The 20,891-nt window shown below is 50.1% G+C and overlaps 7 protein-coding genes across 7 annotated transcripts; 4 read left to right on the plus strand and 3 right to left on the minus strand.

Moving 5' to 3' along the window:
- Positions 1 to 1,387: 1,387 nt before the first annotated feature.
- Positions 1,388 to 3,735, plus strand: H6S33_012174 (uncharacterized protein; the record flags this gene model as incomplete). Its single annotated transcript, XM_044843556.1, has 7 exons — positions 1,388 to 1,509; positions 1,629 to 1,677; positions 1,754 to 2,348; positions 2,402 to 2,745; positions 2,963 to 3,280; positions 3,333 to 3,471; positions 3,530 to 3,735. The coding sequence occupies 7 exons, from the start codon at positions 1,388 to 1,390 to the stop codon at positions 3,733 to 3,735; spliced, it is 1,773 nt and encodes a 590-aa protein (XP_044695842.1).
- A 1,136-nt stretch (positions 3,736 to 4,871) lies between these two features.
- H6S33_012175 (uncharacterized protein) lies at positions 4,872 to 6,442 on the plus strand (the record flags this gene model as incomplete). The annotated part of the gene is made up of 3 exons (XM_044843557.1): positions 4,872 to 5,146; positions 5,242 to 5,346; positions 5,404 to 6,442. 3 exons carry the CDS (start codon positions 4,872 to 4,874, stop codon positions 6,440 to 6,442), a joined length of 1,419 nt encoding a protein of 472 aa, XP_044695843.1.
- A 1,140-nt stretch (positions 6,443 to 7,582) lies between these two features.
- On the minus strand, positions 7,583 to 9,226 carry H6S33_012176 (uncharacterized protein; the record flags this gene model as incomplete). The annotated part of the gene is made up of 1 exon (XM_044843558.1): positions 7,583 to 9,226. The coding sequence occupies one exon, from the start codon at positions 9,224 to 9,226 to the stop codon at positions 7,583 to 7,585; it is 1,644 nt and encodes a 547-aa protein (XP_044695844.1).
- Positions 9,227 to 10,912: 1,686 nt separating this feature from the next.
- Positions 10,913 to 11,620, plus strand: H6S33_012177 (uncharacterized protein; the record flags this gene model as incomplete). Its single annotated transcript, XM_044843559.1, has 1 exon — positions 10,913 to 11,620. One exon carries the CDS (start codon positions 10,913 to 10,915, stop codon positions 11,618 to 11,620), a length of 708 nt encoding a protein of 235 aa, XP_044695845.1.
- Positions 11,621 to 12,499: 879 nt separating this feature from the next.
- On the minus strand, positions 12,500 to 13,165 carry H6S33_012178 (uncharacterized protein; the record flags this gene model as incomplete). Its single annotated transcript, XM_044843560.1, has 2 exons — positions 12,500 to 13,016; positions 13,098 to 13,165. 2 exons carry the CDS (start codon positions 13,163 to 13,165, stop codon positions 12,500 to 12,502), a joined length of 585 nt encoding a protein of 194 aa, XP_044695846.1.
- A 2,186-nt stretch (positions 13,166 to 15,351) lies between these two features.
- H6S33_012179 (uncharacterized protein) lies at positions 15,352 to 16,020 on the plus strand (the record flags this gene model as incomplete). Its single annotated transcript, XM_044843561.1, has 3 exons — positions 15,352 to 15,535; positions 15,598 to 15,713; positions 15,787 to 16,020. The coding sequence occupies 3 exons, from the start codon at positions 15,352 to 15,354 to the stop codon at positions 16,018 to 16,020; spliced, it is 534 nt and encodes a 177-aa protein (XP_044695847.1).
- A 2,951-nt stretch (positions 16,021 to 18,971) lies between these two features.
- Positions 18,972 to 20,165, minus strand: H6S33_012180 (uncharacterized protein; the record flags this gene model as incomplete). Its single annotated transcript, XM_044843563.1, has 4 exons — positions 18,972 to 19,059; positions 19,123 to 19,346; positions 19,405 to 19,772; positions 19,841 to 20,165. 4 exons carry the CDS (start codon positions 20,163 to 20,165, stop codon positions 18,972 to 18,974), a joined length of 1,005 nt encoding a protein of 334 aa, XP_044695848.1.
- Between the last annotated feature and the right edge of the window lie 726 nt (positions 20,166 to 20,891).

Raw genomic sequence — 20,891 nt, forward strand, 5'->3', positions numbered from 1 at the left:
AACTTTAAGGGTGTAAATCCTCATAGGATATCTAGCCAGTGCTGGAACGTCTAGTCTCCTTAAGACTCAAATTGCTGTCATTGGGGTGCTTGATATTTTGATAGATCATGGTGACAGCAACACTACGGAGTATATTTGTAGACTTTAGATGACAGCAAATTACTGAATACGTCATGTAGACAGATTGTCCTGTTAGATTGGTGAATATATATTACATACCACCGTGTCTAGTAAATCGTTAATTAAGTCACCCCCATCCGCGGCCCCCGTTCTCCCAACATGCAGTATTTTTCAAGACCGATCGAGTGATTACTTATGATTCAAATCATACTTGTGAATTCAAACTATTCGAGTATCCCGTGCATTGAAGGTGCAATTTAAAAAGATTTACCTTCCACAAGGCTTAATTCTACTGCAATTAAAGGAACTGATCAAGCGGTTTAAAGGGGGCCTTGTAAATGCATCAGAAGTTCATAGCTCTGCGAGCCTTGAATATGATTTGATGAATTCCACGTCTTTAAAAGATACCCAGTTTCTGGTGCCCACCATTCTGGAGGTGGGAACAATACATGCCATGATGAAAATTGACAAGTTACATAGGCTAGAACTGAACAAGATCAGAACCCCGCTGCAAAAGTAACTTAACCGCCACGTGATACAGTAACGGGGTTTGCCATTTCCTGAAAGTTTACGTGCTTGAACTTGGGCCCCCGCTTTGCATATCTGTTCCACAAGGTAGCTGATGGTGCTTTGAAACTCTGGTCAGGTAAACCGAAAGAAAAAGGCGGTATTATAGGCTACTGGGAGTTCAATACATAGCTGAAGCAATCTCCCAAGTACTCCTGATCATCATTCAAATATATCCATAAACTAAGGGTTAGGTTAAGAACAAGAAGAATTAAATTTCATAAATCAAGTTCCCACCTCATCCCTCATCACCTTAATTTTACCGTTGTGCTTTTAGCGGGATCATTGGTCCAACGCATCTAGGCGCCGCTGTAGCACATACAGCGAGATCCGAGCGAATGGTAGACCCGAGAACGATGCCATGCAGGTGGAGTGTTGAATACCTACTCTAGCCTCTAGGTACTCTACGAGCCTAGAGAGAGTAGGACAGGCAGGATAAGCAGGCGAACAGTCCTATCGATGTCTGCCTATGACACGTAGAATAGAATAGGCACCCATGCCCTAGCTACATGTGGTGGCTGTATGACGCCTGATTACTTTTAAAAAAAGTTACTTTACATACAACCCGCCTGCCTACTCTACCTCCCGCTACTTTACTACAACTACATACTTCTACTGCTAACCTAGTCACCCCCGCAGAACAGAGCTCTCGGAAAATAGACAACCTAGAAAAAAGAGACAGATCGTTTGTTTGCCTAGCATGCAGTCGCCATCCTCGGAGATCAGCCTTCGCAACGTAACCGATAAGATTCGGGATGTTTCTCTGTCCGGCGAAACAAATAGGCTTGTTGTCGGGGTTGACTTTGGAACAACATATAGCGGGTAAGAATGCACTTCCTTCCCTCCCTCCCTTCCCCACTTCTCCTCCCCCACTATCCTACACGGTCCACTAGTTCCCGTGCCTGTCCCTGAGGAAACCAAAAAGCTTATCGTCTCTGCAGAGTCGCCTGGGGCTACACTGGTTCTCCCAGCGAGATTCACGTAATTCAGGTCCGTCCCACAACTCTACACCTCCCCTCTCCTCCCCGCCAAGCCCCCACATCCCCACTGACAGACACCCCTCCAGAGCTGGCCTGGCGGCGTAAACCTCACCTCTCCCAAGGTCCCCTCCAAGATCGCCTACGAAAAGGACGGCATAAAATGGGGCTTCCAAATCAAGCCTTTTCAGAACTGCATCGAGTGCTTCAAGCTCTGCCTGGACCCCAACTTGCGACCACCGGACTTTGTTTCCCTCCCTAATATCTACGCGCAGTTACAGCAGCACGAGAAGACTGTTCAGGATGTCGTTAGGGACTATCTGCAGATGCTCTACGACCACACCATCACCATGCTGACCCGGTCTCTCGGACAGACATTTGTGGAGAATACTAAGATAGAGTTTATCCTCACGTGTCCGGCCGTGTGGAGCGACCGCTCGAAGAACGCGACGCTGCAGGCGGCGGAGGGCACGGGTATGGCAAAGTCTTGTAAGATTAGGCTAATATCTGAGCCCGAGGCTGCGGCGCTATATACCTTGAAAACAATACGGCCAAAGAATCTGTCGGCGAACGACGATTCGTGCTTTGTCGTTTGTGATGCAGGTGGCGGTACGGTGGATTTGATCTCGTATGAGATTTTGCAGACAGAGCCGTTGCAAGTGAAGGAGAGTGTTACAGGCACAGGTATGTCCCTTATTTTAAACCCCCCTTTGCGGCGGGAGGTTAATGCTGTAAAGGTGAGCTATGCGGGTCTGCATTCCTGAACCGCCGGTTCGAGAGCTTCGTGAAGGAGCGACTAGGCTCCACCGCTTATTTCGCCATGAAGGAGAAGACCAAGATTGCGGCTCTCAAGTCGTGGGAGGAGTATGTGAAGCGGGTCTTTGTAGACGGCGAGGATCAGGACGTATTTCCGATACAATTCCCCGGGCTTCCCGACGATGAAGCGCGAGGGATTGACTGCGGCTTCATGACCGTTACAAGGGAAGAGGTACAGGGTATATTTGAGCCCGTGATTGAAGAGGTTGTACGGCTTGTAGACGGACAGATCACAGCGGTACAGTCAAAGGGGAAGCGAGTAAAGGTAACTTTTATGGCCCTCTCTAATCTTCCCCGCTCGTCGGTAGCGGGCACGTAGCAGCTCTAAAGGTCGAGATATCCGGTGTCAACTGCCCGAGATATCTGCGGAGTTGATACCGGATATTTCGACCTTTGGATTAGACTACCTGCCATGTGCCCGCTACCGATAAGCGGCAAACTATCCTGGAGGATCGGCCAAGTGCTAATCACGGCCTCCAAAGAGTATTCTCCTCGTCGGCGGCTTTGGTTCCTCGGAATACCTCTTTATGCGTCTCCAGAACAAATACACCGATGTTCTTTCCACTCCCGACAATCCAGACGTTGTGCTCCAACCGGTAGATTCATGGACTGCCGTCGTTCGGGGCGCTGTAATTCGTGGAATGGAGACTATCGTGCAGACACGAAAGTCGCGATACCATTACGGCGTCAAGTACTGGGAATACTATGACGAGAATGTTCACTCTGAGGAACACAAGTACTGGGACACGACAAGGGAGAAGTGGCTTGCTGAGAACCAGATCAAGTGGTATATCGCAAAGGTTTTAGATATAACCCTAGCCCTTATTTACTTTTGTGAGTGCTGACGGGTAGTTGAAGGGAACGGAAATGTCCGAGGATGAGAGCATTGCGTTCCCATTCTACATCACCTTTGAGGACCACCATAGTAGGGTTTTAGTGGACGAGCTGGTCTGCTGCCAGGAAACGTTCCCACCAAAATGCATCGATAGCAGTATGTAGCCCCCTTCCTCCCCACTTGACATGATGTGAATTCAACTAACCTCTCCCAGCGGTCAAAACTGTGTGTAAGCTCCGCTCAGACTTAACAAACGTGCCCAATAGCATGTACACGAAGGGCAGGAACTCCAAAGACGTGGAATACGAAGGCTTGCACTTTACGATGGAAATGACGGTGTTGAGCGCGTCACTGCTGTTTGAGCTGAGTGTCGATGGTGTCCGGTATGAAGATGATTCCCTCGAGCTCAGCTGGCATTGAGTTTTAGTTTCTTTTTAGTTTCTTTTTTGAGACGTTTGCTGATTGTTCCCTCCTCTTGCGGGTTTCATTGTAGGTATGGCGAGGTTACAGCGGACTTTGCTACTTGATCTACATACTGGGCCTGTTGAAGGTCGGGTCGCGGGCCCCCGGGGGGGGGGGGGGGGGGGTTCAGGGAGCAATTATTTTTTTGATCATTTTTATCGTCATTTTTTCTTTTTCATTTTTCATCATCCCGTGAGAAATTCCGATGCGATGGGGTAATTGGATTTGCATAGCAAAACAAAGGCAGCTATAGATTAGGGTGTGATGGGCCCGGTAATCTTTTTTTGATTTTTTTTTCTTGCTCTTTCTTTCTCTTACGATCAGGAGCAAGCTAGAGCCTTTTGGGGGGGGGGGGGGGGGGGGGGTTGAGGGATAATCCGCTATTTCATAGATACTTTTGCAGTGGTGTCTCATAGTCAACCATCAGTACGGTGCGGTGCAGTACATTCTAAATTCCTCCAGTTGTGAAATAGCCTTGAGTAGAGTAGGTTGCAATTGGCTCGAGACTTGGGCTCTGGTAAAGATGATGTGGTGAACAGACCAGTCTCTAGGTATACAGTGTCCCACTGAAGTACCAACCATATCTATCTGATAGTGGATGTAGTCTAGATCTACTGCTACCAGTTCCTCTAGGCATAAAGTCAAGCACCTACGAACCAGTCTAAATTTAAGGTTTGGCGCGGTGTCGTCTCGTCCCAGCACGTGTGCCCTTGCTCGTTACCTCCCGCTGCCTGTCTGGCTGGCCGGGCCCTGTTACGGAAAGGGGCTTGGCCGACGTACCGTGACGTAGACGAGAGCAGCAGAACACCGCAACTCAACCTATCACTCCAAACACGAGCAGTGTTCCCTACGTACCGATATTTTCAAGATGCCAGGTTTCTGTGCACGAGTGACGGACGGGGCTTTACCTCCTCTACTCCACAGCTACAGGTATGGGGGAGCAGGGGTGTTTCTTGATTTGTAGCTGTGGCCAGTTGAGTATAAATCTGGCTTGCCCACACAACACAGATGGGAGGAGGTTATTGATCACCATCAGTCTGTAAACAAGCATACCTCGATCCCAAACCCCCAAAGAAGAAAAAGAAGAAGAACAGATGTCGAACCTCCTCGGCCGCCTCCGGCCCAGCCACGACTCGACTGCTACGGATAACCCGACAACCTTCTCCGGCGCCACGCCCCGCGCGAGCACAAACGACCCCAGCGGCCTCGACCAGACGACCAGTAACACGACGGTGGTGCGTGAGAAGCCGTTACGAAGGGACTTGGAGGCCGCCGAGGAGGAGGAGGAGTATGAGGGGTGGGTGGACCCGTATGGGCCGGCGCCGACGGTGCTGCAGTGGTTTAAGTGGTATTGGCATGATCTGCTTGCGTGAGTATATGTCTCTAGTGTTTTTGTATCTTTGTGTTTTTGTGTTCTCACTGTCTGTGTGCATGTGGAATAGTTGCTGATTTGAGGATGTGCAGGTTTATAATCTTGGGCGCGATTGCGCTGTGGTTGTTGATGTGGAGTCCGGTCCCGTACCGGAAGCTATTCGCAGTATCGTATAATCCCGAGTCTGGGCTCACGCCGTGAGTGTTTCCCTCTCCCCAGATACCCCATATTCAATGTACTGACAGTCCCCACAGAAGCTCCACCGTGATCTACCCCTCCTTCGCGCACCCGAAGCAGTCCCAAATCATGCCCATCATCCCCGACGCCATGATCGCCATCTTCGTCCCCTTCATCTCCATCTGGCTCATCAACTTCTTCGGCATCGGCACCCACGGCCCCAGCGGCCGCCGCCTGAAGACCCGCGGCCACGGCACCTTTCTCCTCGGCCGCGGCTCCTTCTGGAACGTTAATAACGGCTGCTGGGGCGTCATATACGCCGTCATGACGGGCGCAACACTCCAGATCGTCATCAAGCTCGTCATTGGCGGCCTGCGCCCCCACTTCCTCACCGTGTGCGATCCGCAGATTGAGGGTGTCGAGGGACAGGGCTACGGCGGCCTGTACTTCGATGTCACGGTGTGCCGCGACTTTGAGAACCGAAAGGACCTCATCGCGAACGCGATGCAGAGCTTTCCCAGCGGCCACAGTATCGCGGCGTGGGCGGGCCTCTTCTATGTCAGCCTCTACTACAACGCGCACCTCAAGATCTTTGCAAACTACCACCCCTCGTTCCTCAAACTCCTCCTCTTCGTCGCACCCATGCTCGCCGCAACACTCATCGTCGGCAGCCTGACGCTCGACATGAGCCACAACTGGTACGACATCGTCGCCGGCTCGGCGATCGGCGTGGTGATGGCCATCCTGGCGTATCGCATGTGCTTTGCGTCCGTGTGGGACTGGCGCTGCAACCATATCCCGCTGCCGCGGAATCGCGAGCTGGGCGGGTTCGGGTATGGCGTGCGCGAGATAGAGATGTGGAGTGGCGGCGCGGCGACGAGGAAGGGCGGGTGGGGCGTGGCCGAGAGGTATTCGCATAGGAGTTGGGGCGCGCCGGGGGATTTGGCTGCGGTGGGTGCGGGTGTGGGTACGGGTTCGAATGGGTTGAATGGCGGGAATGGGAGACATCATGGACATGGGCACTCGGAGAGAGGGCATCGCGGCGGGGAGACGTATATGCATGCGCCTTCGGCGGGCGCGGGCGCGGGTGATGGGAGGGCGCTGTATAATCGGTAGTCGGGACGTTGTGTGCTGGCGGTGGCGAGATGATGGCACTTTTGTTTCTTTGTAACTAGTATTTTTTTTGTATGATGATACATGATTCCAGGGAGACTTGCTCTGTCTGTCTGTTAATAAGCTTTGTGGGTCTTGGGGACTCGCATGGCGGTAATAATGAAGCTGTAATGAAATGAATTCATGAACTTTCTTGGTGAATTGAGCTGAAGTCCCAGTTCTAAAGCTCGGTGATGCCAGTAAGACGTGAACCAGAACTAAAGTCCTCCAGGTTCCCCTGCCCCTGTCCTTCAAAGTCCACCCCACCAAGCCCCACCATCCATCCCGCCCCACCATGCCAACCCTCTATCCATCCAAGCCAAACCCGACCAAGACATCGTGGCCGAGTGGTTAAGGCGACAGACTCGAATCCCCCTTTCTCTACCAAGAAAGTCCTAGTTCGTGTTCATCTGTTGGGTTCGCCCGCATAGGTTCAAATCCTGTCGATGTCGTTACCTTTTTTTTTGTTCCCGGGAGAGTGGGAGGTTTTGGTGAGAGGGCTCATAGGGTGTCACTCGTGTGGTGGGAGTGGTGGTAGAGACGAATACCATGATACCATGCATAGGGACGAAAGGGCCTAGGGGCGATTAACCAGGAACAGAGCCGGGTACGTACGTAGGGAAATGCTTCTTTTGGGCGTTCTTGTTATTTACTATAGGTAGATAAAACCAATTGAGGGATACTAAAGAAGAACCAGTGCTTGCACAAATTAAAAAAAAAAACGTACATAAAAGCAGCTGTAAGAACACAATAAACCCTCCTGCAGCAGCCCATAAAAACAACCAGAACTCCTAAAAAAACAAAGCTAAAGAAAGAAAGAATCGCTTCGCCAGGAGTCGTATTTCGTAAAGGTGGTATTTAGGTATAATCTGGAATTGAGCAATGAAAAGAAGAGAAGTCTCTAGCAACAAGTGAATGTACCTTTAAAGGCGCCACCAGAAATAAAAGAAGCCAGAGGAAAGCCAAAGAAGAAATAGATATAAAACAAGCAAATTAAGCAAACCAAGCAAAGAAAACCAAGCAAAACAAGATCCAGTACAAAACACCATAAAGCAAGCACCCACTCCACTCCCACTCCACTCCCACTCCCACTCCCACTCCCACTCAATCATCCAACGGCGAATAATCTCTCCCATCCTGCACCCCATCCCCCACACTATCCACCTTCAACAACAAATCCACACTCTCATCCCTCTCATCATCGCCATCATTCTCATGCGGCGACTGCCCATCATCACTCCTGCGATCCAGCAGACTAAGCCTCACCGCCGGCGGCGCCGGGCTCAAGCTCTTCCTCAACGAACCGAGCTTGCGCACGCCGCCGCCCAGCCCGAAGCCGCCCAGCCCGCCCCGCAGGGAGCTGCGCGACTGCGTCATTGTCGCGCTGCTGCTGCGCTCGTCGTGCTGGCTGCCGCCGCCGTCGGAGGAGTCTTTGGACGCTTCCGTGCTTGAGAGGGTGCTCTTTGTGCTTGGGATGGCGCTGCGGTCGCCCTCCATGCTCTTCTTCATGACCTCTCTCCCCTCGAGAAATACCTGCAGCTCCGCGCCCACGCAGCAGCACAGCAGCTTCCAGTTCTTGTCCTCCGCGAGGGCTAGGATCTCTTCCAGCTTGCCAATCGTCTCCTCGATGTCCTGCAGGATCCGCGCCTTGACGTCCGCCGTGTTGACCCGCTTCCCAGCACCGGCAGCGGTCGCCATGTGTGCGCGCAGTGACTCCTCGAATCCGCCGACAAGCTGCAGCGTGTCCTCCCAGAGGACGATGCCGTCCCGCAGCGCGCCGCCCTCCGCACCCGCCTGCGAACGCTTCTCGGTCAGCGCCTCGCACTCCCGTGTCCACGACTCGACGGCCGTCGCCGGCGTCGCATACCGGTGCGACGCCAGGAGGCCCGAGGTCTTACTCTTCAGCGAGGCCAGCGCCGCCTTATACGACGATGTCTTTGCGCCGACGACCGACTCGCCCTCAGACAGCTGGATGGACACTGCGGCCAACTTGTCTTCCATCTTTGCGAGGTGAACTCGGATCCGCTGGATCTCGGCCTCGAGCTCGCCCTTCTCGGTTCGGAGGGCCTCCATGCGCCGTCCCTCGTCGCCGTCCTCGATGCTGTGGATCTCTGCTTCTAGAAGCTTCGTTTTCGTGCCCCAGGCGTTTACGGTCTTGATGAGGCTCTGCCGGTCGGAGACTTGCGAGGCGTAGATGTCCGATTCGACGTCCTTGATGTCCGCGAGCTCCTTCATGCTCCGTGTTATGCCGTGGCGGGCCTCGCCGAGCGACATTGGCGGCGGCCCCTGCCCCTGCCCCTGCCCCTTCCGCCCGCTGCGCTGCGGGGGCTTCGGCGGTGCGGGGGCGAAGGTGCCGCCGGACATGAGGGCGGTGGACTGTGCGTCGAGGAGGACCTGGAGCTGCTCGGTGAGGTGCTTGGCTTGCTGGCGGAGTGAGTGTAGCGGTGAGCGCTGGTTGGAGTAGGCGGAGTAGCTGCGGGCGTAGGCATAGGTTGTCACGGCTGGTGGGGGGAGCATTAAGCTTGCTGGGGGGGAGGAGACCTCGGTGCCGGTGAAGAACGGGTCGCGGTGGGGTTTGCGGGTGGGAAGGTATGGGGCGGAGGTGGAGGTGGTGGTGGTGGTGGTGGTGAAGCGGGATTTGCGGCGCGGGGGAGGCGAGGAGGAGGAGGGGGTGAAGGGGTCGGAGAGATTGCTGGGCGGGGAGCCGCGGAGGTAGCTGGGGGGGTTGAGGTCGTCCGGGGAGGTCATTTTGATAGTCGTTTCTCGATCTCGGCGAGATCGCTGGTATATGTATGTATGTATGTATGTAAAACAAGCAAGTGTTTGACAGGAACGAACTGGGTATCTGGGAAGCTGCAAGCTCTCCAGAGACTGTCTGATGTCTCGAGATGATGATGATGGCTCGAGGGATGAGGTTTGCTCGGTGTTCCTTCGCTGATTGAGAGCTGCTGGAGCTCACGTTGTCTCTCTCGTCTGCAGCCACGGGTTCAAGTTGAGGTCACAAGCACGCCAAGACCGTCATGGCTCTAAGACAGCCCTAACCCTCGCTTGGGCTCTATCAACGATTGCTTCCATGTTTGCTATTGCGCTGCTTGGAGACGACTATCTATTATGAATATTACTTTGGTTGATTACTCGTTGTGTAGCTGAATAGTCATCACAGGCATCTTTAATCTTTAATCTTATCAGGAGCACCGGAGTGGAGTGGCCTGCCGTATCAATAAGGACCCCGGTAGATACATGTAAAGTACACATCTACATGTCCTTATCACAATGCTGTTCTTCGGACATGCTGTAAGGTTGAATTTGAATTTTAAACAGTGTCCACAGTCGGGCTCAACTAGACGTGTCACCTTTGCATGTATGTAGTATAAGTACCTAGACAGGCTCTCATCCTCCTCCGTAATGGAACCATCCATCTTGTTGCCTATTGAGTCTTCCTACACATGCACGTGAAACAAGCCTTCCTAAGAGAAAGCCTGAGCCTCGGGACCTCTAAACTCCCGCTGCCCGTGCGAGAAGGTGCTGCAAAGCACTTAGATCGCAGGCTTCGGTGTAGGCCGAATTGCCTTTCCACGATCCTCCATTTCTAAAAATGCCATAAAACAATATTCTGGCTCTTACCCTGGCTAGCCAACGAGCACTTTAGAATAAGGTAAAGGATTATCTCATACTAACACTATTGCTTTAAGGAATCTAGTTGTGGGTCCCTAATCACGGTCCATGGTTCCTTGCAAACATCCAAATACGGTACCGGCATCTATCTACTATATCTATTTCCTAAACCGGTACGCAGTGGATGTCATAGCTTGACACCTTGGCAGAAAATAGCTCTCTCTACGTAGGGCACTCGGGAAGGGGGTAGGAGGGGAAGGGGGGGAGGTGCTTTATTTAACCTCCTTCCCGGAGCGACCATCGATCGTCAAACAACTAATTGTTCACCCACCGTCACCCACCGTCACCAATCATCACTCACGCAAAGTGCCTGCTGTTTTATTCGCGGGGCAGTCGGTGACGTCACATGCCTGTTCCTGCTTGCAGTAACGGAAGTTTCTCGTCTTGCCCATTGCTTCACAGCAGCGTCATAAGGCTGATGCATTATTCGTGATGTGGGACGAAGAGGGTGGGGGGGAGTATGGGGAAGTTGGAGAGTGCAAGACAGGTTCTTGCTTCTCCGTCTCTGTCTCTGGGGGAGAGACCCATCTACATACTTACCAAAATGTGGAATAGAGTAGAGTAAATCAGACCATGAAGACCCCCCTCCATCTAGACTATAACTAGCCGTGCAATTGCCACCGTCCTGTCAATTCCACGCCATCCACCGCCTCCTCCTGGCTATCGCGTTAATTAGCTAGATAGTCGTCTCCCAACCATCAATTCCCGTCCCATAATCATTGACCCTCTCCACTCCATCAAACCAAACCGCCCGCCGCAATGGCCAAAAGCACCGGCACCTCCACGGCCCTCACCATCGTCCGCGTCTTCCAAATCCTCACCCTCATCGCCTGCTGGGGCATTCTCGCCGCCCTCGTCAACGTCTACAACAGCCGCGGCACCGTCGCCCCCGCCGGCGTCCTCACCCTCTTCATCGTCGCCCTCCTCGCCTCCATCTGGGCCTTCTGCGTCGTACTCACCCAAGCGCGCGCGCGCAACACCGCCTACTGGATGACCGCCGGCGACGTGATCCTCCTCGCCGCACTCATCGCCGGCGTCGTCCTCATCTCCAAAATCACATCGTCGCGCTGCAACGCGCCCCAGCAGCAAGTCGTCTACGCCACGAGCGCGGACGGCACAAAGGTCTACCCCACCACAGTGTCGAGCGCCAATAACAGCGATCCCGTGTGGAGCGGGCACAACTGCGATCTGGCGAAGGCGGCGATGGGGCTGGGGATTGCGAACATCATCCTGTTCTTCATCTCTGCGATCCTGGCGGCCGTGGTGGTGGTACAGAACAAACAAGAGGATGAGGAGCTGGTGAGGGAGAAGATCTATACGGCGAGCACGAGGAGCGGGGGCATGAGGGGGGGGAGTGGGGCGTATGTGGAGCGTAGTGAGAGGAGTAGGAGTTGCAGTAGGAGGCATAGGCATCGCCATGGCAGCCCGAGGTCGGGGGAGTATATCATTGAGGAGAGGATTGTATAGAGAGGTGTAGTATGCTGGGCTGGGCTGGTGGAGGTAGAGTGTGTTTGTGGTGATTTGTGTTGTGGTGGTGGTGGTAGGGTGTTTTTACGAATTTCATGAAGGTTTATGAGGACTTTACGAATGTCATGTCTCCCTCTCCCATAAAGGGTCGCACGCATATATACGGTTTTAACGAACTACATGATTTCCGATTTTATGTATAATTAATTTTCTCTATTTCTATTTCTATTTCTTTTCTTGTCTAATGATTTATGGCCGCATCCGAAATAATAATCATCATCTCGTTCGAAAAGCCCAGAAACTTTTCGCTTAGGCGCATCAGGATGACAGGAGCGTTGAGGTGATGTTTCTTGGCACAAGGCTGAGTATTAGAAACCTACTTATATTTGCAAAAACATTTGTCGCAACAAGCTGGCCGGTTGGCGCAATGGTAGCGCGTGGTCCTCCTATGAGGTTCAGACCGAGGTTGAGGGTTCGAGTCCCTTGCTGGTCGTCGTCTTTTTTTTCGATATTTTTTTCATCCATCCTGTCTTCTCTTTTGCGAAACATTTTCTGTCCGATGACAGGAGAGGAAGCGTAGCCTCAACTATTTAGCGGGCTGGGAGGTTCCTGTGGTTAATTGGTTGGTGGTTACAATTAATAGCTGGCTACCTAGAGTACTAGTAACGATCCTGGGCGTTTTAAGTGGCTTGCTAGTATTTGAGTAGAAATTGTAAGCTAGTACTCCCCAATTCTAGAGATTTAGTTGGTTAGCCAGATATGTAGCCTGCTAGTATTTGAGTATTTCATTAGAAGAATTGTAAGCTAGTACTGTACTCCCCAATCGTACTTCCCAATTAACGCCGTTCCCCAACCCTGATATAAAAAAACAAAATCGAGCTATTTAACAAACACCCACTGCCCCCCCTCCACAACATCCCTTTCCCCCCTCTCCCCCTCTCCCCCTCCTTCGCCCTCCACCCCCTCACTCTCCTCCCCTTCACACCACCTCTCCAACCACCCTCCCGCCCACCACCTCACCACGCCCTCCAGCACCCCACACGCGCCCAACCCAACCCCCCACCACCCCAGCGCCTGCTTCCCCCACACGCCCACATCAAACACATCCACATGCCGCCCCACCATCCCTTCGCACAGCGTCACTCTCGCCACAACGTCGTTGTGCACCTTCCGCTTGTCGGCGCCAAAGACATAGTCGCACGTGTACCGCACCACGAACCCGCTGCCGTCGGGGGCGGGCTCTGCCGGCGTGGGCACGAGGCGGAGCTCGGACTTGGCCATGGTTGCGCAGAAGAGGGCGAAGAGGGCGCGGGAGCGCTGCGGGGTGGGCGTGGGGAAGGATGGGTCTGAGAAGGTGAAGGTGGGGTGGAGGAAGGGTGTTATTCGGTCATATTGGCTGGGGAGGTATGTTAGTATGGATAGTGAATGGGAGAGGAAGAAAAGAGGAAGAGGGGGGGGGGGGGGGGTGGAGACGTACCCGCTCTGGTAGGCGGCGAAGTATGAGTTTACGATATCAATGTCCTGCTTGCCCGACAGCTCCGTCATCTTCAATTGGTTGCGGTCGGTATATATATATATATATATATGGGCAGCTAAATGATCCTCACTGCACTCAGGCCAGTATCAAACAGCTAGCTAGCTGGCAGGAAGGGGCTGCTTATATAAAAAAAACTCCTCTTCCTCCTCCCTCACTCACTCGCCCCACCGGATGCGGCCCCCACTACCACCACCGCTACCTCCAGCAAGCGAGGCAAGGAATATCAAATCTAAAAACTACCCTGGGTGGTACGGGTACGGGTACGGGCGCGCGTGCGGACACCTTACTCCCGACTGACCATGATCAGTTGCTAGCTAGCAGCTAGCAGCTATCCGGTCCATCCATATCCATGCAAGGGAAGAGAGAGGGAAAAAAAAAAAAAAAACGCTATTCAAGCTTAAGTGCAGAAACGAAGGGCCAGCCAGTCCTTACCTCCCAAGCCAAATAAATACGAGCACATAACTGCCGTAAATGGCGACTGTGCTACACAACTGCCCGATCCATAGCACGGCCCCACGGCGCAGGAGAAAATCAACCTTGACAGTTCGTTAACGTTAATCCTTCAATATATGTAAGCTTAGCCTAAACGTTTCTGGGGAACAAAGGGGCGCGGCGCTGTGGCAGTCCGTCAGTCAACCAGTCAACTAGTGCTATAGCGGGAGAAAGTAATAATATATTAATATTCATGCGGGCATCTGCGATATAAACCCTGAGGTAGATGGTGCACCTTCCTTACTCCGACTGACAAAGCTTCTGGCTAGCCGCCGGGCGGGCATCGGGCCGCTGATAGGGTGGATAGATAGAGGGGGGGGAAAGGGGGCAAATGGCCCGAGTGGATCTAGCAAATAGTAAACGGGGCTTAGCAGTTGTCCGGTTGGTCTAGCGACACCAGTACCCACCGAGTGAGAGACCATGAATTCAATCGTTATGGAAGCGAGTGGTTGCACCCAAGATCCAAATTTATCTGCTTTCACTATTGGACACCTGGAATTTACTGTCTTTCTGAACAGATGATTAGATTCGCACTGTTTCCAAAAAAGAATCTGCAAAAAAGAACGACCAGCAAGGGACTCGAACCCTCAACCTCGGTCTGAACCTCATAGGAGGACCACGCGCTACCATTGCGCCAACCGGCCAACTGCTGTGAAAATAGAATTTTCACATAATGAGGCTACTGCCAAGAGGAGCAGGCAGGCATCTAGGCATCAACAATCCACCCCTGCATTCCCTAGCGATAACGACATGACGGTCCCGGGAATTTTAAACCTGGTCCGAGAAAAAGCCACCAAAAGACTCGGCGAGTTTCATCTCCATTTCTATGCTCTAGCATACCGGGTTTAGAGGTTCCGGAATCGTACCACAAAAGATGCTGTAGTACAGGGCTAACATACTACACATAGATCTAGAGAATCCCTGGTTTAGTATTTGAAGAAACTGGGACAGTGCCTTCGTACTTGGATTGAAAGAAAAAAAAATAGGTTTATGCTGGATCCGGGAGTCCAATGAATTACTTCGACGTATAGGGGAATCGTATCTGTCTGTTTATGAAGGGTTTTATCGGTAATAAAGAGGAAAAAAGAGATATTACAAGGAGTAAAAACGCTTACTAAAGTCTTAAAAAGGCATTAAAATATGCTTATAGCCAACTTATTAGAGTGTGAAGTAGTGGCCCGTGCTATCCAATTCCGCTCGTAGATAATCATAGGATATCACTCGACAAAACGGCACGCCTGCATCTTGATAACATCGTCAGAATTAAACGCCCTGGACTGCATGTAAAGTGCAAGAACGCCTTTGAAAGGCTTTAGAGGAAGAAAATAAAAAAGATGAAAAGATGAATCAGCCGGGAATCGAACCCGGGTCGGGCGCAAACTATCGTTAGATGGCAAGCGCCCGTGATACCACTACACCACTGAATCATGTTTGTAAGTCACCAAGATGACATTATAATCCATAGTTCTAAAGTATCTGATACTCAAATTGAAAGACCACCAGCACCTCAAAACGAACCTGAACCTAAAATATCAATGCCAAGTGTTAAATCTCTGTCTACACCCTAACAGTGCTCCATCAGAGCGGGTAATATTTGCCTCATGTTACCCTACTTCATCCATGACGTCTTCATGTGCCCTGGTCTGGCTGCTGGATACCTATAATTCTCAAGACCAACCATCAGATCAATTCGACATCCACAATGGGCTCCAAAGCCTCAAAAATAACGAAAGCAGCAGCACCAGCTTGCGCTCGAAAATATCCCACTCGTATCCCCGACCTCCCCTCGTCACAGACCACTACTTCAACGGGCCCGTCTTCAATCTCAGTCGGCAAAGGACCCTCAGTACACCCAGAGACATATGCTAGTTCCACCAAAGACGATGGTAGGGTTTTAAAAGAAGCTAAAGCTACAATATGGAGTTAATTGATTACGTGGCATATGTAGCGATTCGACAGGATGCTCAGGACCCCGACTTTGCAAATATGCTACGGGCTGTAGGGTCAGTGCAGCAGCAGCAGACGATCCCAGATCCAGCGAGAAACGTGGCTTTGAACTCGGAGGTATGGCGTTGTTCTTGTGGTTATATTGGAACTTGGGAGGATAATTCTTACTGGCGTGGCGGCGGTAATCTAGAGCTCTAATGATCTTCGGACACTGTCGCGCCGATCGATGTTCGATAGCCGGCAGGCGAGCGAGACAGAGACGACAAATGCAGGTGGAAACCGCACGATGGCAGATACGAGTACGATATTACAGATACTGTCGCTGAGGGATGAGAAAGGTTGGAGTCCCGAAAGGATTGAGAAGGATTTTAAGCTGGCGCCAGGATTCCTGAAAAGGTTGGGAACAAAAGTTGCGAAGCCGTAGCTAGCGGGGTAATGATTTGAGTAGTTCCTCCAGGAGGCTGTAGTACATACTATTCCCGAAACTTTTGGGAAATCAGTTAATAAACAAATACTCATACTGAACAATATTATGGAATTTGGTATGTGCCTTCACGAAAACTCCCCTGGGTAGCTAATTGTGGTAGTGCAATATTGTAAACCCCAGCAAATCCGAATAATGGATTTGATACGCTTCCAGTGAGTCTTAGGGTCATGCACAGACAACCAGGCAATTTCACCTTCAGTTGAACACCCTCAGCTGAATAGTAGCAAAACATTGCAATCAATTGGTCACGGTGCTGCTTGATCTGATTTTTCTAGCAAATCGCGGCAACCACTTACTCGGGCGATAAAAACACCGAAAGGGCTGCGTTCTCTTCAAGCAAAGACATTTTCATAGGTAGAAAACTACCATACTCAACTAACCATTATTACTCATAAGTACGTTATAGGCGTGCGCATCATCATTAACCTCGCTGGAACTCCTTATCCAAGCTGAATTCCACGAGTGCCTTAATTCCCCACAGTTACGCCAAAACGGATCATTTGTGCGACATGCCCTACAATGCTGCATATTGGCGAATGGCCCACCTCCTTTACATTGTGGACTGTGACCCAACATCGAATTTCAGCTGAAACAAAACGGCTCCTAGTATTATAATTTGATAAGAGAATAGCTGTAAATAAACGTCCCCTCCAAAGGACGGTCGGCTAAAGAATCATATCAGTTATGTGCTTCTTTGAGTCTGATTGGTTGGTCACGCCTAGTGGACCAAAGGCAAGCTCATCAATCAACAAAAGCCCGCATTATATAGGTATGTTCCGTTCCACGCGGGTTAGGCGCCGTTAGAAGAATCATGATGCATGGGGAAATGCAAGGTAACATACCTTTTTGTGATTCGCTATAATATTGTGAGCGTATATTGGGTCCACATACACTAGATAAACAACCCAGGCTGGAACAAGAAGAGCTCTGGAGAAAACAACGGCCATAGTAACACACCTCTAGATCTGTCCGCGCTACATTTTGGTTTGGTTATCTGTGAGTTCTGTTTCTGTATGTACATACATGTACATACACACGTCGTCCTCGTAATTTGCGTATTGGAAACTAGTGTGACGTTAGATCTATTCTTATTGGCGTCTACCAATGGGGAGGCTTACCAGTAGACCGGAAACAGGTGAAGTCTGGCTTATCTACATATTGTACCACACCTGGCGTCTCGAGTACTGACTACTAGCTGAACATTCGGGGATTTTGTATTAACTAACAGCCTGGATAGCTAGCTGGCTCAATTGACTAGCAGTTGAAAAGAGTCCGCTCGCGTGTCTCTCAATGTACATACATGTAGGTACTGATCCATGCTCGATTAGATGCTTCACTGGTTGGGGGAACAGGTTATCCTTCCGTATATGCCATGCGTCAGAGAAAAGAAAAGGAATCCATGGATAAAACAGGTTAGATGACTTTTTTGCACTTTGAATCTCCGCTCACTCTATGGAGAAGGCTAGGTTGAATTGATATCTCAAGCTGAGATACCGCAAAATCTTAGGAATAACGAATCGAACTGGACTGGGAATACTGGGCTTTAGATTGGTCAAATGAGTGTTGAGCCTCAATCCGACAGACCCAAGGCGTAACTCTTGGTCATCTTGACCAACGGGTAAGTGGTATTCCAGCGTATCTGTGCCACACAACAATGTGATACAGGTTACTCTACCTAACTGTAGCGCAGAGAATGATTTATCTTGATGAACCGCATAGGTAGATAGAGCAGATATCTAATTATAGAAGGGATGAGACAGTCATATGGAGTAGTACAGACTTCGTAGGTCTCAGTTTCTAGATACGGAAATCCGAGAATCACCATGGCCAGTCATGAAATCTCACTTGGCACGTTACTAGTGTCCTTTGGGGATTTTTCCCAATAGCCGCCAGTATGGACTTCATATGTATATGGTTACTCGAGTTTAGATTACTCGTATTTTCCTGACGTTTGTGGACGCGACTGATATTGCATGCCATGATTTTGGGTGTATGCAATAATGGCCCAGTTCAAAAACGTCAGGAAGATACTAGTACTCTACCTAAGTACTCTACTTGAACACTACAAAAAAAAAAAAAAAAAAAGCCGGCCATAGGATTGTTACTAGAGTAGAATGGGTAAACCGCGATTCGGGTCCCTCTACTAGAAGGAATCGTGAGGCAGAATAAGTCGTTATCCCTTAAACCGTCAGGCCGAATTGAAATGGCAGCTGTTAACCACATTCAGTAAACATGATGGATTGAACTCTGCAAGTGAAGATATCTAGTACGATCTACCATGTATCTGATAAGCAGGTGGTGTGAGGGTATGACTGAAACCAGCGTTCAATCCATCATGTTTACTGAATGTGGTTAACAGCTGCCATTTCAATTCGGCCTGACGGTTTAAGGGATAGACCTGTACACACATAGCTAGATCATCAATTGAATCACATATGTGTATCAGTAGTACTCCACTCCGATAGAGTCTAGATATATGCTCTCTACTTTCACCCTACAATAAAGGTTATTAAATCGAACTACCTCTGAAGCCTGAAGGTAAAATTCCGCCTGGACAGTGATGCATGTTGCACTCGAGTCACAGTCAATGGTTAAGCTTAAGCATCGGGTCAGAAGTGGAGAACCCTTGCATCCCGAACCACCAGCTTCTCCGCAGGAGAGATCCTATGTAAGATGTGAAACCTCGATTGAATTGGCGTACTAGTGTACTAGTGGTTAACGCAACGTACACCGCCAAGTACATAGCTTCGATCCGCATTTTTTTTTTTTTAATAAATCAATTGAAATATTCCAGAATGCTAATTTAACCGACTTCAAACACCAAAAATTCCACGTTATGCGCGCCAAGCCCAATGAAAATAATAATCGTTCTGATTCCCATTGCGTTATTACCAAGAGTGGTGTCCTCCATCCATGATAAGATCTGCACCAGTCATGAACGTGCTCGCATCACTAAGTAAAAAGACTGCCGCCCCTCTGAAGAGTGAAATAAAATTGTCAGCAGCAATTATTGGAAGGCGTGTAGGAGACGTTTCTTACCGATATTCCTTAGGTTGACTGAGTCTTCCTAGCATGTTCTGCGTTGACCACTCCGCTTTCCTCTCCGGAAACTTTACGAAGAGTTTCTCCACCATCCCTGTTAGAATATATCCAGGAGAGATTGTGTTTACCCTGATTCCATGGGTGCCCCATTCGGCGGCCAGGTTGCGGGCCAATTGAAGAACAGCCGACTTAGAGGTGTTGTAGGCAGGGCAAGCAAGTCCCTGATTGATTTCTGAGTTAGTATCTACAAAGCCGGAAAACCCAAAGGCGGCTCCCTACCTTATTCGCAATTGTGCCTGACATTGAAGCGATCATGACAATGCTACCTCCATTTCCAAACTTGACCATTTGTTTGGCAGCTGCTTGAGCCGTAAGGAATACACCAGTGACATTGACCTCCAACATCCTGTTGAAATCTGCCGCATTATAGTCGAAAGCAGTAATCTCTTCCTGGATACCAGCTGCTGCGATCAGCCCATCTAACCGACCATTCTCCTTCCCAATTTTCTCAATTGTTTTGTTGAGATTGACTTCGTCACGAACATCGATTTGGTGGTAGTGTAATGATGTTCCAAGTTCTTTCTGAGCTTTGGCTTGAACGTGGTAGAACTCAGGGCTCGGTTTTTCGAGTCTGTCGAGTGCATAGACTATGGTTAGAATATAAATCAGCATTAGTAATTCAAAACGAAGTTTAGATGGTGATCTAAGTTTAAACCTTTAGCCCCAGCTTCAAGAAGAGCTTCTGACTGTGCCAATCCCAGGCCACGAGCTCCACCAGAAACAAGCACAACTCTATCGACCAGATTGAATTCAGGAAGACGTTTTTGTGTACCGAGGAAAGTGGGTGCCTCATTCCCGGTTCGCAGGTTGTCGGCTTCTTGAGCAGGAGCCTTTGGTGGACCCCTCATGAATTTGGCAGAGACCGAGAATGATCTGACAGTTGTGGTAGCATTGAAGAGGAGTGGTCTCCGCGAAGCTATCGTTCCATTCTGCCTGAGAGCTCGCATAAAGTGTGGGGTGATACGAGTACTATAGCTCATTGTGTCTCTTGAATGGATTTGCGAGAGTGTATAGGGTGTAGTTCAGCAAAAGCTTTTGAATTCGATGTTATGATAGCTGATGGGTGACTGTGTGCGAACTCGGCTTGTATAGAGGGGGGCTATTTGATGAGTATTTATGTAAAAGAGGAGAAATTGATTGCGCTAGGTTTCTAAGAAGCCAATTGCCGTGGAACACCCGGCAGCTCAGACAAGGAGGGGATTAAAATAATAGATAGCGTGGAGGAATCGTGTCCTTGGGTCTTCTCTCAAAAAGTAAGTGGAAGCTATTGGCGCCCAAAACGTAGTATGTCCGGTGAAAGTAATTCAAAATCCACGGAATGACCTGATACATAAATCATCTGCAGAATCTTGTGCTACAGCTTTACCATCGTTTCCTGCAAAGTCCTCCTTCTATAATTGGCATCCACACGTTTATCTAACAAATCATAGGCAGTATGTAGGTACATATGTATTCAACTACGGCCCTCGAAACCTAGGTCTAAAATTATGGAATGCTCCAATTTGAAAAAAACTTTCGAACAGAAGTCTCGACTTGGTTTTCACAAAACGGTTTGAATTCCGTTAGATATTAGCTTGCACTCGCTTGTCTCTTAGCGCATCTACGTCACATGGGTGCCGTGCGTTGCACATGCACATGGGTAGCACCCCCACAAACCCCACAAAACACCAACGTCTCAGAAGGAACTCGGTCTGGATTCCATTTCG

Source organism: Morchella sextelata, assembly GCF_020137385.1.
Source record: "Morchella sextelata strain SCLS chromosome Unknown scls_7, whole genome shotgun sequence".
Lineage (NCBI taxonomy): Eukaryota > Fungi > Ascomycota > Pezizomycetes > Pezizales > Morchellaceae > Morchella > Morchella sextelata.